The sequence below is a fragment of the Frieseomelitta varia genome, unplaced genomic scaffold (assembly GCF_011392965.1).
Source record: "Frieseomelitta varia isolate USP_RPSP 00005682 unplaced genomic scaffold, Fvar_1.2 scaffold_875, whole genome shotgun sequence".
Classification (NCBI taxonomy): domain Eukaryota; kingdom Metazoa; phylum Arthropoda; class Insecta; order Hymenoptera; family Apidae; genus Frieseomelitta; species Frieseomelitta varia.
Window position 1 is genome coordinate 202,294 of NW_025110673.1, and position 16,119 is coordinate 218,412.

Here is a 16,119-nt window from a genome sequence, read left to right on the forward strand (position 1 = left end):
TAATTCGTTAATGCACGATGCAACATTGTCCGAATGAGATACGAGGAATCCAACTCACTTTTCGGTGGTTTGCTCGACGACGAAGGTTCCTTTTTACACGGGTCCAGATCGCACTGCTGTTGGTCGCTAGGTCTCGCAGCGTCTTCACAATTCGAGTTGCCGACACCCTCGTGGATACACCGAACCAGCCTGGTTTGCACGCCGGTTCCGCACGTCACCGAACACTGTAAAAGACCGGGCGTCGGTCGGATTTACATCGATATTTATACCGGCATTTGCATCACAGAGTCGAGAAGCCACTGGTGGTCGGGCGGATCGTAAATCTACGCGCGCCGCGATTTACCTTCGACCAGTTCGAGGTGAACCATGTCGGTGTGCACGCGCTCGCTCTGCATACTTGCTCGTTTACTGGCCTCGAGCCGCTGCAATTGCTCGCCGGCAACACGACGAATTCGTTGTTCGTCCTTGCGACGCAAAGGACTTCTCGATACTGGACACCCATTCCGCAAGACACCGAACACTGAAACCATATTTGTCGGTGCATGTTCAATCGAGACGATAGCGACCGATCGATGGCGTTGCCTCGTCGTCGGAAAGGATCCGACCGACCGCGAGATATATGTATATATTCTATGTTTGGTTATCTATTACTAACGAATGTCCATGGACCGGTAAACCACTTCGCGCTGTCGCAGTTCGATCCTCTTCCGAAACACTGCCTCTCCGTTTCCGGCTTCTCTTTGGGATTGCAGAATAGCTCGCTGCCATCGGCGCAGGCCACTCGCCTTGTCTCTACTCCGCTACCACACTCTGCCGAGCACTGAATCAAAGATAAAGAAACACTTTCAACGTATGTACCGCGCTTTACGATTTTTTTCTTTTGGGCTATTGATTTTACCTTGGACGACCATTCCGAGTAGAGCCAAGGTGCTCGATGCTCCATACCGATGTGTATACAAGGCGCAGATTCGCAGGTTTTCTGAGACTCGGGTTTGTTGAACGCGGAACAAGCGTCTCCCGGCGTGATGCAGGTCACCGTCCGGTTACGAGTTCCCATCCCGCACGTTGTCGAGCACTGGAACCGTAAAAAGCTCGCTGAAACTGTGTCACCCGTTACAAGTACAAAATGCGTTTCACTTAACCGTTGCATTAGCTCAACTTCCGACTATTTTTCTAAGTGGAAGGAAGTGGAGAGACCACTTTCGGAGGAGTGCCTCTGTCTACGTTAAAGGGAAAAAAATGAAAAACGACGTACTGGACCCCAAGCGCCGACGTCCCATCTGGGTGTATCGTGTTGAGAGTGCATGTGCCTCAACTCCGGGCTGTTCGTGCAAGCCGGTTTCGTACATGTTTCCACGGTTCTAAGGTCAGGTGGTTGTACGCACGCACCGGCTGCTAGTCGCATTGTCAAGTTCGCGTTCAGTTCCTGCACGCACTCCAATTTTCGGGTCCTTTTCCCAGTGCCGCAGGTGACCGAGCATTCGCCCCACGGCTCGGCCCTCCACCTGAAACCATCCGTGTTTCCATCCGTTTTCAAATTCGACGTGCAAACTAATTTCGGAAGCGAATCGCCGTAGGAAGGAAGGCGGAATTACCTAGGTGGACAAGGGTTGTCGTTGCAACGCAACGGGGCTGGCTGTTGCGGTTTTCCCACGTTGCGACAACGCTTGTCGTTCACGATCACCTGCTTGTTCTCGCGGACGCACTTGAAGATCGCCGTCTGAACGCCTGAAAACCGAAGCGACAGTTCCATTCAGCACCAATTTCGTTACGTTTTAACACTCGAACCGCAAAAAAGTGTAAGACTTTTGAAACGAGAAGTGCAAGGGATTTGATTTGTATATTTGGACGAAGTCGTAAAGTTCCATCCAAAGTTATTTAAAATTACGAATTGATCATTTCGATTATTCTGATAGTTCCAACGTTGATTCGGTTTGAAAGCAATACTTTCTCGGTCGCTGTGAAATGACAACGTGGCTCGAAAGGGTTGAAGGGTCGCGCGGTATTCGAGGTCAGTTATCATCGTTGTCGAGAATGGAAATTAAGGACGTGGTCCGTGTGACAGCTGTCTCGACGTTATCTCGATCTCGCCCGTATGGGCCGTCAGTCTAAATGAAAAAAATCTCGGTGGTGCTGGCGTTCGCGACGCGGCATCGGACACGGTCGCGTGTAAACGTACCGACGTCAAAGAGAAACCGGAGAGGCGGCCGCTGGAAAATAATGTAACGTTGAACGTTGGTCACGGATGTGGGGCTTCCTGCTAATAAATTTCGTGAATTGGACGGTACTTCCGCGATGGCGACGAGCGAATCGGACGTTGTAATCTCACTTCGGCCCTCTGGCCGAACTTCGGGCGATAATACCGAAACGAACGAGCCACGGACAACTTCCCACGCGCGTCTCGATTAGTCGAGCTGCTTGCCAGCCGGTTCCTAAAAGCTAGCTTTAATTATCTACGCGTTTTTTTTTTTTCACTAATTGCTCGTTTAATTACCGCTCGTCCGAAAAATCGAGCTCATGACCTCACCAGTCGAAACAGTTGGTACAGATTAGAACCGTGTGGGAAGCGTGAAAGTTCGAACTACCTGCAGCTCTAGTTCTTTCTTATTCATGTACAATGGTGATAAATGACGAAGAAATCGGGAAATCACGTACCTCCTCCGCACTCCTTGGAGCAAGGAGTCAGTTCAACCTTCCAGGAGAATCGCAGACGTTTCTTTTTTTTGTTCTTCCACTTTGGCTGGTCACCGGCCATCACAGTGGTCGGTGAATGCTTCATCTCTTCCTTCCGTCCCCTCTCACGAGCCCGTGCTCGATCTTGATTGCGAATTGTCGGTGATAAGTCTGCTTTCTGATTGGATCTGAAAAACGAAGAAGTCCTTTCTCTCTTAACGCGTTGTAATTGTTTCGTTGGACTGATCGTCGTGCGATCAATTTTCATAAAGATAAAAATGTAAAATATTTCGGAATATTTACATTCTGGTTACTGGAATCGTCAGACCGACGCGACCATCCGACTCGGGGATCTCGTTGCCACGATCGATGGATCCTGAAGGAAAGAGTAAAAGTCATTCGGTATTTTGCACGTAAGTCGCCGGTCACGTAATGATGAAAAGGTTTTAAGCCTTTCTCGATGTATTACCTGTCGCAAAAAGTGGCGGGGCTATCGCTGGCTTCTCACCAAACGGCATCATATACTTGTAAAGCACACCAGGGTTCATTTCCTGCGCCAGAATCTGGGAGAATAATTTAAAAGTACAATACTTGTGACACCGACGTGTGACATCGCGCTTAAAGTACGACATCAAGTCGAGAAATGTTCCTCGATGGTGTTTAAAAAAAAAAAAAAGGAAGAAAGAAAGAAAAATAAGTGAAAGAAAGAAAGAAATCGATCCAATAAATTGGAACGACCGCGAGATATCAGAGACATCTTTATGAGCGTACCTCTAAATGCAAAGAATCGTTCAGTGGCCCGGTCGCCAAGATACACTCCATGCGGTTTCTGTCACCCCTCTGGTATGTTAATGTCGTGCCAGCCGCTTTATAAGTGCCGCTTGGACTGTAAGCCAAGGGTCCGTTCAGGATGTAACTACCGTTGCTGTCTCTCAACGCTAACACATCGGATTATTGCGTTAGAAAAGCATCGAGAAAAACAGGCTTCCGCTTTCGTAGCCCTGAATAAACGCGGTTTTCGAGCGGATGTGTTTTTATTTTTTTTTTATTTATATTTTTTTTATCTTTTTTTTTTTTTGTCACGAAATACCTAGGAAATTGCTACTGAAACGTAGTTCCGAGATGTTGAGAGACATGGCTCCTTTCGGTACAGTGGTTACGGGTTGATGACCCCGCGGCAGGATTGGTTCCATAAAAATGCCCTCGTACAGTCTACAACCTTTACCCTGACCACCGCAGACACCACAAGCGTCCATCGTGACGCCGGAACCTACCACACCGTCGCAACCCACCGGCTGCGAAAATAAAAAAAGAAAGAAAAGAAAGAAAGAAGAAGAGTAAAAAAATACAAGCATTTCAAAATGGACTTCTGTATGGATATGCCATACGGAACGTGCAACATGGTGTTTCGGCGATAATGGACGGAATTAATGGGCTGAAACAGTTCGAAAATCAGCGTGAAACGATATGCCTGTCGAACAACGGGATCGAATACAAATACGAGACAATGGTAGACAAGAGAGTAAAAGAAAGAGAGAGAGAGAGAAACACCAGCGAAACGAACAAAAGGGACACGGTTAACTAGTTGTGTCGCGATCAAGCCCGTAATTAAAAAAAAAAAAAAAAGAATGCAAAGCGAAAGAAAAAACATAGCGCGCCAATTTGACCGATCGCATCGAGGAGAGGGAACCACGATTAATTTCCCGTCGTGACACGGAGGAATACTTCTGCGTTTGACTCATCGTACCTTGCATTGTCCGGCGACACAGAGCCATCGGTCTGTACGTTCCATAGAAATTCCGGCATTATGTCCACGAAGATTCGGAGCGTCGCAGGGTGTGCCGTCCATTACTGCCGGTTCAAGCGTTGCATAAAAACGCTCGCCAACGGCGCGGCAATTGAGCGCGCAGGAATTCGGCGCTGGCCAACAGTAATCGCAATTTGTGAAACCAGAAAAGAAAAAAAGGCGTCTCTTTGAGAAAAACGAGTTTGTATAAAATTTGTTTGTAAGAATGATTAGTTCAAAGTGGAAAAAAAGAAACAAATAACTGAGCGGAGAGATTTCTAGAAAGTTATAGTTTAAATGTGTCGTTCGTCATTTTCATATCTATTCCGGTAGAAGATCAAAGAAGCAAGGTTGTTTGTTGTAAGAAATGCCAGACCGTGAATCGAAATAGATTCGTTCGTACCATGGTAATTAGTACGTCGCGCTTTAACGCTAAATTATCGACAAAATGGCAGAACGGAACTCTGAGCGACTTTAGCTTACCGTCCAGGAATGGTACCCAATCGTAGCTCTCGCCCTTGTAGTTTCTTCCGTTGTACTTGGCACATTGTTCGGCCCGCAAATCCTCCGGGAAGTTTGGACATTTCTGTTGCAAGCAACGGCTTAATTAAACTCCAGGTAATTAAGGATCGATCGCTGGGGAAATTGTTACGCTGTCGCTTCTCAGATCGCTTCGAAGATCTCCACAGGTCGATAAATGCAAAAATGCAATTCACAGATTCGATTGTGTGAGGGAGCACGAAAAATTCAGAAAAATTTTCAAGGGACGAAAAAGACTGTCCGACTTTCTTTTAATATTCAGCGAATTTCGTGCTTTTATAATGAATCTCGGTGGTCTTGAGAAAAGAATCGCGCATTCGGAACGAACGCGCAGAAAACGAGAATACCACGCAGAGGGGAAAGATGCGTACGTAGAGGAGAAGCGTTACCCTGGTAATTTCCGGGTGGAAGATTAATTACCAGCCAGTAAAACCGTGAATAGTCTCGCGTGTTTGTAAACCACCGTTTCCGAGGTAAATCTAGCCGAGTTGCGGCATCACCGCTGAGGGAAAAATAAAACAGACAAATGGTTAACATGCAAAAGTTTTTAATTGCAACGCGCAGAAAATTAACTAGCATGCGTTCGCTCGAGAACAAAACGTAAAAATTCGCCTGTCTCGAAACAAGATATCCCCCCCCTCCCACCTTGGTAGTTAAAAGTTGCCATTTGCCACGAAGATAAAATCGTTTGTTGGTTACGACATTACGATCAACTCGAAGTCAATCGATTCTGATGGTGAACTTTCAACGTCGAACATTTTGTAATTTACACCTCTGTTCAATTTTCAATATCATCGATTTATGAGAGTCTTCGATTCCCACGAACACGTGCGACCAGGGTTTCAAAAGATTTCCATTCGACACGTGCGTATTCGCACTCGATTCGAGATGCTTTGGAATCGAAGCGGAAGTGTTGGTTTCGCGGACGTGAACCCACAGGCATATTGATGGGTATCTTCATACTTACGAAGGCCTGATTATCGTTGGCGAGTACCTGCACAGAGGCCAAAGTCGTCCATTACCGCGCGAGTCTTTAACTCCGCAGGTGGTGATTATTTTTAAGAATTTTAAACAACACCGGTGTACTTGGCTAGCCAGTCATATAAATTACCGTCGTGGGCATTCTTAATTGGCCTCTGTGATGATTTGTTCGCGACTCGTGACGTACCGTCGAAAAGAAACCTCCTCCTAGCTATCTTCGATATGCATCTGTTCTCTTATGTCTGACTACGACCCTATGATAGATGCACTTACAGTCAGTCACGAAAGTCCACGTTGTATTAGCAAATTCTAGTTGTTTAAATAAAAACAACGAACGAGTTCATTTATTAAAATTAAAGCTATATAAATCTTGAAAAAAAAAACGACGTTCTTATATTTGTCTCTATTGGAAGATGAGTACATTAAAATGTACAAAATGTATCTTTATTATTACCATAACCGTGGTAATTTATATTAATATATGTATAAAGGTTTATTTGCTCTGTTAGTAGTCACGCTACCACTTCCAAAATTTTAACGTTACATAGTCACTTCTGTGACTGACTGTATATATTCGCGTTCATCATGCAGCTCCCTTTCCGCGTGTTGAACCTTTCTAACAATCCTTCCAACGAATTCTACACGCTTCACGCAGAATTTAAGTGGCAACCAAGATCTGCAGATATTTTTCAGGATCGGTTAGGTAAAATAGGTACGAATCGACGATCGTTTTCAGTTATTCTATCGTAATTTTTATTTATTAATATCCTCGTGGCTAGTGGAAAGACTGCACCGCGCGCAGGGTCATTGAAATACAAATGTTAATTTATCACTCGGCTCAGACAGGGTGCAAAGGCGTAGAAACATTGATTCGCATTACGTGTCGCGTTGATTTACCTGCGTGTTGCACGTGTGGTATCGCTTATATGTACCAATGCAAATGGGACGCGAGTTGCTGCGTGTGCCGTTCTCCGAGATAATGCTCCGTTTCCTTAACAGTCGCCTGAAACAAATCGATCGCATTACTCGTGCCTATCGGCCATTGATTTATCATCGCTTTTCACAAATCATTTTCACGATTCTTAACGCGTTTCGTGTACTTTTTTAGTTAGTAGGCACGTGTAAGTGCACGCATCACATTAACGCGGTCTATTTCAGTTTCGCTTTTTTACCTCGCGTAAAGTTTGTTTCACCTGCAGCGCGTTCGAGGGAACTAGTCACATGGTTCTTCATTTAATTTTAATTTAATTTTTAATAAAAGTTAAAAGATGTAGAAAATTAGTAAGTTGAGTTGAACATGAGGAGTAGAGGAACTTTTTACTGATTAGGAAGAGTAAAAAATTAACGCAATATTCCATTTGCAACTTTCTCCGAATTTTAATTTAAATCTAGCCATCGAAGACTCTAAAGTTGTCTCTTTCTGTCGCTACTGTTTTCTTTCTCTTAGATCATGAAATCTCGGAGAATTGATATATTGAAAGGTTCCTTAATGGGTTAATACCAGATTATCCATGGTACAACAAGTAATGAAATTAAACTAGTTTAGTAGTTAATTAGATAATTCTTTCAATACCTAAGAGAAGTAGAAAAACTTTAGCAATCCAAGAGAGAATCAATTTATTGGTTCAATAAATTTGCTCGCGCGTAAATTCTATTCCGAGAGAAAAACTTAAACTTTCTTAAACAAAAGACAGGCGTCAGTTAAAAAGTCTTTCGTTCTTTACCCTCGAAACACACTTAACGGTACGACGGGTCTTAAACTATTTTATCGCCGGCCGAGAATCTCGCTGGCACACCGATAAACCCTTCGCGAAGTCACGTAACCGCGCTGGTAGCGTTACAAAGGTGTAAATGTCAGCGACGATAACACGTTTCGGGGCAGTTCGCGCGACTCGTCGGCGCGCCAGCGTGTAATCTTCCTCTGCTACCGATCAGCAATTTGCTCGATACTCGGTGTTCCTCGCTCGTACACGCCAGGTGCCACGAACGTGTCAAGCTTTGGGAATATCGAGCTCACACGGACCGGTTGGTTCAAGGCTAGAAGATCTCGCGGAAGAAATCGGCAATCATGATTCTGCGTCTGATGGTACGAATTGGCTTAGCGTTAGATGAATTCTTCGGAATTTCATTTCACAAAATCGTGGAACAGTTGTTCACGATCGTCGATCGCGTGAAACGTTAACGGTATCGACGAAACCTGTGATTACCGTTGAAATTGAAGTACACGATCTCTTGTACACAAATATGTTACCACCCTCTTACCGTGTGATTTCAATCGCGTTCTATGTACTTTACTATACCAAACCTAAAATATTAAAAGTACTAAAAACACGTGTGTTATAATATCTTTGGAATAAAATCGATAAAAAGTTTTAATCGTTAAGGAGTTAATTTTTCGGATAGAATTTCTTTACACTTCAGTCGTCGATAGTTTTACTTGTTAATTGCGTTCTACGTTTGCAAAGCAGGCAATGAGAGAGAGAGAACGGTCGCAACATTTATGAAAAGCTTATGAAAAAGTGCTTCACTCACTGATACGGTACACATTCGCGGGACTGAGATTGAATACCGGTGCCACAAGTCCGCGAGCACTCGCTCCAAGCGCTCCACGGGCCCCAGGTTCCTCTTATGCGATTATCTCGACCAAGAGCGAATTGAGTCTTCTCCCGCAGCATGTGATAGACCTGGAAAACATTTCAACGCGTTTGCCTGAATTCTGTCGCTCGAGCTAACCGTTGCCTCTCCTTCGCACAGGTGAATACGCGTTAAATCTTCGATGTAAAGGCTCTGTTACACACATTATGTATTCACAGGCTCGTGCGCAAGGAATTCGAGATGTCACATAATCGCGCGACATAATTAATTTTACTGGAAGCTTCTTCGGGTTGATCAATCAAAGGCTGGTGAACGAAATTACACCAGCTGCTGATAATCAAACGGCTCTCGCGTTATAATCCAACCGTGTCAATTACAACAGAGAGAGGAGGAGAGGTAACGCTACAACTCGCATGTAAACTGTTCGGTAATCAATATCGGTACTTTCGTGATTGAGATTGTAATTAGACCATTCGCGAGACTGTAATTAACCGAAAGACGGATCGATACCGGTACGCAGGTATAAACTCCGATGTGCTTGTAATTGAGTACATACATCGCGGTTCTCGTCGTTTCACACAGAAGAAATTCACAGAGGATATTGAGACGTTTCCTAATCGCGTTGATAAAAAAAAAACCGCCGGCTTCTCTAATAATAATGTACCGAGATTATCGACGAGCCCTCCGATTTGACGAACGAATCGCGATTTGACTTCGGCGCGAGCACCAGGTGAATTCGACGACGACATTCGAGCGAGCTCTCGAAGGAAAGTCGTTAAACCGTTAAAACGGAGTAACACTTCCTTGATGACTGACATTAACTCTGGAACGTTAATCGCGTATGAACTTGGTCTGTGGTGTATATCCAGAGGAATATACGTACACGTATTATGTACGGAGAGAGGGAAAACGCGAAAATACTCGAACGAAAAGAGACAGAAGGAGGAGAAGCAGGAGGGCGGTCAGCATCGCGCAACAGCTCTGAATAATGGAGCCGCGTTTCAAGATTCTTTCCACGATGAACGATCTTAATCTCATTGTCCCGGCAGCCTTTCAAAAGGATTCTTCACGGGGGTAACGAACGTCTTTGCGACGGATAAGAAGCTTGTATTACGCGAACGTTTTATAAGAGGAGAGTCATAGACAGGCGGCGGGCTCTTTCAAGAATTCATCGAATTCTTCAGGATTATTTTGGCACAGATTACCATCCCTTGAACGAGGTACTTCCGACTTCTCGCTCGCGAACCGAGGGCACACCGAAAATACGACTCGACCGAAGGAGAATGTACGTACTTCTCGCCGTAGTACGAGTAGAAAGCTCCTCGGCTTGTTAGCGCAGAGCGATTGAAATTGACCGACCGATCACAATCATTACAATTAACTGGAACGACCCGTTCGACGTACGTAAGTTTAATCGACGATGAACGCCGTTATCCCGCCGTTGCTCCGGGTTCAACAGGTTGCCACCAAATTGTCGGCATTCCGTGCCGGTTAACTAGACCGATTGAAAATTTTACGGAGCAGTACCAAGATGAAAGGGTTTAGACGCGATTTTCAACCGTACATCGGGTGTACATACGTAGTAGCTTTAAAACGAAGCGAGGCAACTTCGTTGGTACAATTACGCACGCGTTCCTCGTTAAAGAACGATCACGAACCTTTGCCGGAGAAGCAATGGGGCATATATCGCGCGCGAGCGATAGCTTAACTAAGAACGTTTATTCAGTGCTTCTTCTGCGAGGCAACCATGATCGGTCCCGAGGTCGAGGTAGCGATGTTGCAATATTTTCCAAAACAAACGATCCATTTAAACAGACTCGGCCAGAAGAACTACGGGATAAACAAGAAGGCGCGATGGCGTTCAGCAAGAACGGTGTACGTCAGTATATTTGCGTTTCGTGCTTCGTCGTTTCGTGCCCCGGCCTTGAAGGATGCAGCAGCCAGCTCGGCATGTAATTTAGGAAGCTGCTCCAGTGTCAATTAATTATCTTCGTCGTGCCACCCAGAATAACGTCTACGTAATTGCTTATTAATTCCTGTAAGTGGATTAAATTAATATTCACCGGCCGACCGTGCACGTTCGAGATAAAATATCGCAATGGACGAGATAGTAGCTACGATAACGTTGTTACGGCTGTAAGTTAAACGGCAAGAGGTTACGCGCTAAATTATTACTGAAAATCCGAACTTGGAGGAACCATTTTACTTAATGAACATGTCCCATCACCCATCAACGTCGAAATACAAAACCTTGCGCATCTTTTATCGGCCGTAACTTTTCACAATTACTGCCGAGAGTTGGAAAAATAGCTACGTCGGCTGCGATTGACTCTAAACAACGTAAAAACAAAAGATACGCATTGATACGTAAAGTCACGTTTATTATTAAAAATACTATGGGTAACACAGAGCGAAATAAAACGAACTACGAGTACATATTCCTCTTGTCCCCGACGTTCCGTAACGTTCCATAACTGCCGCAGCTTTTACACCTTCCTATTATGCATTCATTTCGAATTCCAATGGTTGAAAGTCGAAGGGTCCGTCAATCGATACCGCGTGTAAATCAATCACGATGGAAAGTTACCTCGATGGGATACTTGTCAGGCACGTGGGTAGAAGAGACACTGGCCGCAGTCAACATTGTCAAAGCTAGAAACGATCTGAAACAGAGATTGCAATGATGCCTTAATTAATTCGACGTAATGGAATGCAATTTGTTATCGTCGTTGTCAATCTAGAAGCGGTTTTCACGAACGACCGGCCGACTGTTGAATCGAGTCAATTATCCCCTTATCGCGCAAAACATCTATCTTTCAGCTGTCTTCTCGTAGGGGTTAGACATTTCAAGAATGTGATAATCTTCCTCAGATGCGTAACGCGTTGTGCGTACTACGACCATGTTGAATAGCGCCTGAGCTTTGGGGACCGCTTCGTCGCGACTCGTTGAATGCTTTTCGCCACCGGTGAATGATCTTCCAACATAGGTGAAAGAAAGAATCAATGAAAAAAAAAAAAAAATGACTGGAATAGTTTAGAATTTTGAAAGGACTGTTCCCAATAGCCGACAAAATTATTTTCTTATGATGAATCATTTATAGATAAATAAAACAGCAACTTTGTCAGTATCTTACAAGAAAGGAAGTGCAATTAATTTACCAAAAATATAATCATATTTTTCTTTTTGTAATATCTCTCGGTTTCTATCTTTTCGCACTCCATTAGCACAACATTGTGAGCATCTTTTCCTTTTCTTCTTCTCTAACAAAAACAAAAAATACAGACACAAGTATCCGATCTTTTTACTGCACGCGTCATTGTTATACATACAACGTTATACAATGTCTACAAGAGTCATTCTAGCTGATTTCACTAATAGAATGACTTTTTCGATTCGCAGTCCAAGAATTGAGTAACAACGTTGGTCTCGGTCAATGACGCAAACGTTGCGTCATCGGTTCTAAACGCGTTGAATTCCAAACGATCGGACACGCGTATCTCTCGAATCGAACCCGCGATTAATCGAACACGTCCAATGATTTATTCCATCGCGATTCCAGATTAATAGCATCCGACCAATCATTTTCGCGCAGATGCGCACCGCGTGTATATTTAGAAACGTGATCAAGGATCGCGCGGTTACCAGGAATATTAAAGCGTGCAAACAGAATTCAACATAACGCTCTAGATAGCGATGAAAATCGCTACGAGAATCCTCCTCCCTCGTTCCGGGATACCGGCCGCGTTTTTAGAACGATTTCACGCGAAATGAATGGCCAAGCATATGTTCTCGATCATGCACAGTTCTTACGGCGGATAATCGCCGCCATAGATTTCGAAAGTTCTCGATTTTCAAGGCGCGAACGGCGGGCATGCATGCATGCGTCTAGCAGGGTGCGCAGAGCGGCCAGGCGCCAGTTCATTTCGCCATGGTAATTATTAAAACTGCGCCGGGGATGTATCTCCCCGATCGCGGTAGGAGAAATAGACGATGAAGCCGAAGAGGCATGGAGAAGCTTCTTTAAAAGGGAGGGGAAGAAGAAGAAGAAAAAGTGGGAGAAGGAGAAGGAGAAGAAAGGAGGAATGGAGCAGGGGAGGAGCAGCGAGACGCTGGAACAAGTAAACTGTGCCACTAAGCACTAATAACGTTTCACTTGTTGCGTTTTCTTGGAAAGCTTAATTAATCATTACGCCCCTGCGTGGCGGAGTAGGAAGCGCCGCGGAGAGAACTTAAAGGCAAAGAAGAGGGGTCAGGAAAGATCGGACCGCCCGCAGCCACTGAAGTAGTCTCGCTCGCGTGCGTGAAACGCACACAAAGGGCGTAACGTGTAAATGCACGTTACTGCGACGAAATCAGAAAAAGCCGGCTTTCCGCGCGCCGCAAGCTAAGGCTTAAGGCTACGTACATAGCCGCCCCGTGTTAAGTAGAATGAAATTAATAGCGCTACTTTGACACGAGGCGAGTTTGTTATAAGCAACGTTTTAAAGGTACGGCATGGGGTGCGAGAAACGGTTGGCGCGTCAGGTGTGCCGGTGCTCCATCGATCATCAACGTTTAAACGTCGTTCTCCCCTTGCACCATACAAAGACGACCATCTTGCCTCTAATGTTTTAAAGAAATTTCTTCTCCGTTCGAAGAGGAAGAACACCCTTTAACTCATCTTTTACCTTTGTCCAGTGCTTTTTGCCTGTACGTGCACGTTCTCGAATTACGAACATCATTTCACTTTTGGTGTTTTAAAAGAACGAGAGTCAGATGTGAGAAAAAAACGGGAAGAGATGTACAAGGAGAAGAACCGATTTGCAATAGTAAGATGGTTGTCATTTGCTACTCGCAGCTTTATTGTCTCCCTATTACGACGATCAATTACCTCATAAACAAACATGTATCGTGCCCCCTCTCTCCATTAGATACGATTATTGTGAATTACAGCGAAGTAGTTTATTATTCAATAACGGCACGGCTAAACCGGCGCGCGCGCGCGCGCGTGTGGACAGCGTCTCGGTATGCACAGCGCCTAAGAAAGGGACGTTCACGGTGCACGCAAGCAGCGCGATGAAGCATTGCACTTGCCTGCAACTGCTCTCGTGTCCAGCCGCAACGGCGAACACGTGTTCCTCGCCATTCTTTGTAACGCTAAGCAGATCGCAAGATCGCCGTATAATCGTTCAACCGCTCCGATTCCAGCTTCTCCTTCTTGCTCCTCCTTTTTCTCCTCCGGTTTCCACACCGAATTTCTCTTCTCCCACAGCGAGAATTATCTTGCTGTCCTCTCTCTGTGCTGTGTAGTACTTTGCAGTTGCAAATCATCATCGCCTTTTACATCTTTGAAAATATTTGTCCACATTAGCGGCATTTACTGACTTCTTCCTCCAACTTCCCATTTATCCGCATCGTCGCGCATTCGCGTACAAATTTCCATCGCGGTGACGCATCTGCGCGAGATAAATAGGCAGGATAGCGTCCCGCGTTATCCCAGTGACAAAAGGTTCGACTATATCTGGCGTTGTTCGCGGAAATCATTGAAACTCTTTGACTCGACGCGGCGCTGTTGTCCTACGCTCGTACAGCTAGCAAGACTCGCTGTTACGTTTCTTACACACCGGTCTTTAGCATTCCTGCGCCACTGAAAACAAGACCGACATTGTTTTATCGCGGCATGTGATGCACCGACCGCCGCGATAGCCAACTTGTAAACGGGTCGAAGATACGATATCATATACCTCGACCATGAAGATTATTTTTCTCTCTTGTTGTAAAGTCGATATGTTTGTAGAGAGAGAGAAAGGGAAAAAAGAAGAAAAAGAAGAAGAAATCGAAGAAAAAGCTCTGGGTTGCGTGCGAAATGGTTCGGTTCACGCTTGGACGATCTCGTTCGACGCTTTTGTCGGGGATCTCGCGGGAACGCGAGATAATTTATTCGATACTGATATTTCCCCGGGATTTTGCGAATCCGCACGGCTCGTCGGACAAAATTAATTCTAGCCGGTGCAACGATCCGATAATGATCCCCGCGAGACAACGATTGCAGCCGATTAGCGTTCGCTCGTCCCGGGGATATTTCATTGGAGCGAGAGTTAGGATCAGTGAACACGCGCGGGACGACAAGGTGGCGCAAATACCAGATTCAGCGTGACAACTAGGTATAATTAGCGACGAACGATAACACCGGCTCGATAGAAATTTATCGACCAATACGGCCAACGAAGTTTCTCGCCGTCTTTTAATACGTTCGTGATCGGTGTAATTTGTCGGGGTTACTTCCGGTGGCCAACAAGGTGATTTTCGCAGTTATAATTAAACTGCAGATATTTATATAAATTCACATTTTTACAAAGATGTATAAAGAGTTAAAACCTGAATCAAAATTCTTTTTATTCGTTAAATATTATGTAACATATTGTGCATGTACATCACGCTCATTTGCCTTTTTAAATTTCTCACAAATGCAATCTGTTTATTATTTATAGACAGTTTGACATATTGCATCATCTCGATTATGGGTTGTTCATTTTTCACTGGGTTTGAAAACTCCTGCGGTTTAAACGCCTTCTTTCACATGTTCATTTCTCGGCCGCGACTCAAGGAAGTGGAATCAAATTGAATCCTCGGCCACTCCTATTCAAAGTCATCAACAATCTCATTGACAGTCCCTCGCTTCTCCAGCTAATAAATTTCAATGCATGTTCGCATGTACCTCGGTGTAACACTCGAGCCTTCCGGGTTGAATTTAACGATTATCGATTACCAGAGTGTCTGACGGCGCTAATGTAATTTCCGATCGAGTTGATCTTTTTCCGGGATCTGGCCATAAGCGCAGACGAGTTCAGTTCTAAAATTATCTCTCAACACTTAAATATTCGTTCCACTCTAGTTCCCTGTTTCTTTGTTACTCCTGATTTCGTTCTCTTCTTTCTTCGTCTCTTCTTCTCAATTTTACGGAGAGTCAACGTCCGATGAATGAGCGTCTCGCAACGTAGTTCCTGGATACCGATCGATTACTTTTATCGAAAGTTCCATTAACTTTGCCGAGAGAATCACGCGCGCGTTATCTCGTCGAACGAAAAACAATTAGCGGCGTTAACAATTAAACTTCGCCTCGGCGAAAGAGAGACGTATCTTCTCGATCCCGAATGGAATCCCGGTGGGATTCGTCCGATAAATCGCGGCGTTTCTACGGGCAAAAAGCGGATAAGAATAACTGGCACGGACTGCGTCGCGGGAGGCCGACGAAATCATTTTAACCACGGTGGTCCGGGTCCGAGGGGTTTTCGTCTCCAGCCAGGGGACCCAGAGACGATACGTACGCGCCGGACATAAAAAGGAACGACCGTGAAATATGATGCACGATACACGTACGTGCATTGTCTCGGTAGGCTGTTGAGAATCTCCGGCGTTAACCGGAGGGAAAGGAGCAAGAAGTCGCCCTCGGACAATGGGGGCGTGAGTCTCGAATGGCTGCTCTAATGATACCGGAGCACCTCGGATCGGGGCATACGTACAAACACAACACGGCGTTCTCGCAAAGCTGTGAAGCAGTTCT

At 45.0% G+C, this 16,119-nt stretch overlaps 1 protein-coding gene across 3 annotated transcripts in view; it reads right to left on the reverse strand.

Annotated features, from left to right (window-relative positions):
• The window catches only part of LOC122536884 (thrombospondin type-1 domain-containing protein 4-like), a 45,966-nt gene that overhangs the window by 2,039 nt on the left and 27,808 nt on the right, over positions 1–16,119 (reverse strand). For all 3 annotated transcript variants that reach the window (XM_043669655.1, XM_043669653.1, XM_043669654.1), the window contains 16 exons: positions 11,163–11,238; positions 8,513–8,664; positions 6,878–6,983; positions 4,943–5,045; positions 4,421–4,593; positions 3,764–3,968; positions 3,445–3,611; positions 3,143–3,236; positions 2,977–3,049; positions 2,656–2,861; positions 1,596–1,728; positions 1,256–1,505; positions 899–1,075; positions 656–820; positions 344–520; positions 59–224 (listed from right to left, as the gene is read on the reverse strand). In XM_043669655.1, the coding sequence (XP_043525590.1) occupies positions 59–224; positions 344–520; positions 656–820; positions 899–1,075; positions 1,256–1,505; positions 1,596–1,728; positions 2,656–2,861; positions 2,977–3,049; positions 3,143–3,236; positions 3,445–3,611; positions 3,764–3,968; positions 4,421–4,593; positions 4,943–5,045; positions 6,878–6,983; positions 8,513–8,664; positions 11,163–11,238 (2,423 nt within the window). The remainder of the gene's footprint in view (positions 1–58; positions 225–343; positions 521–655; positions 821–898; positions 1,076–1,255; positions 1,506–1,595; positions 1,729–2,655; positions 2,862–2,976; positions 3,050–3,142; positions 3,237–3,444; positions 3,612–3,763; positions 3,969–4,420; positions 4,594–4,942; positions 5,046–6,877; positions 6,984–8,512; positions 8,665–11,162; positions 11,239–16,119) is intronic.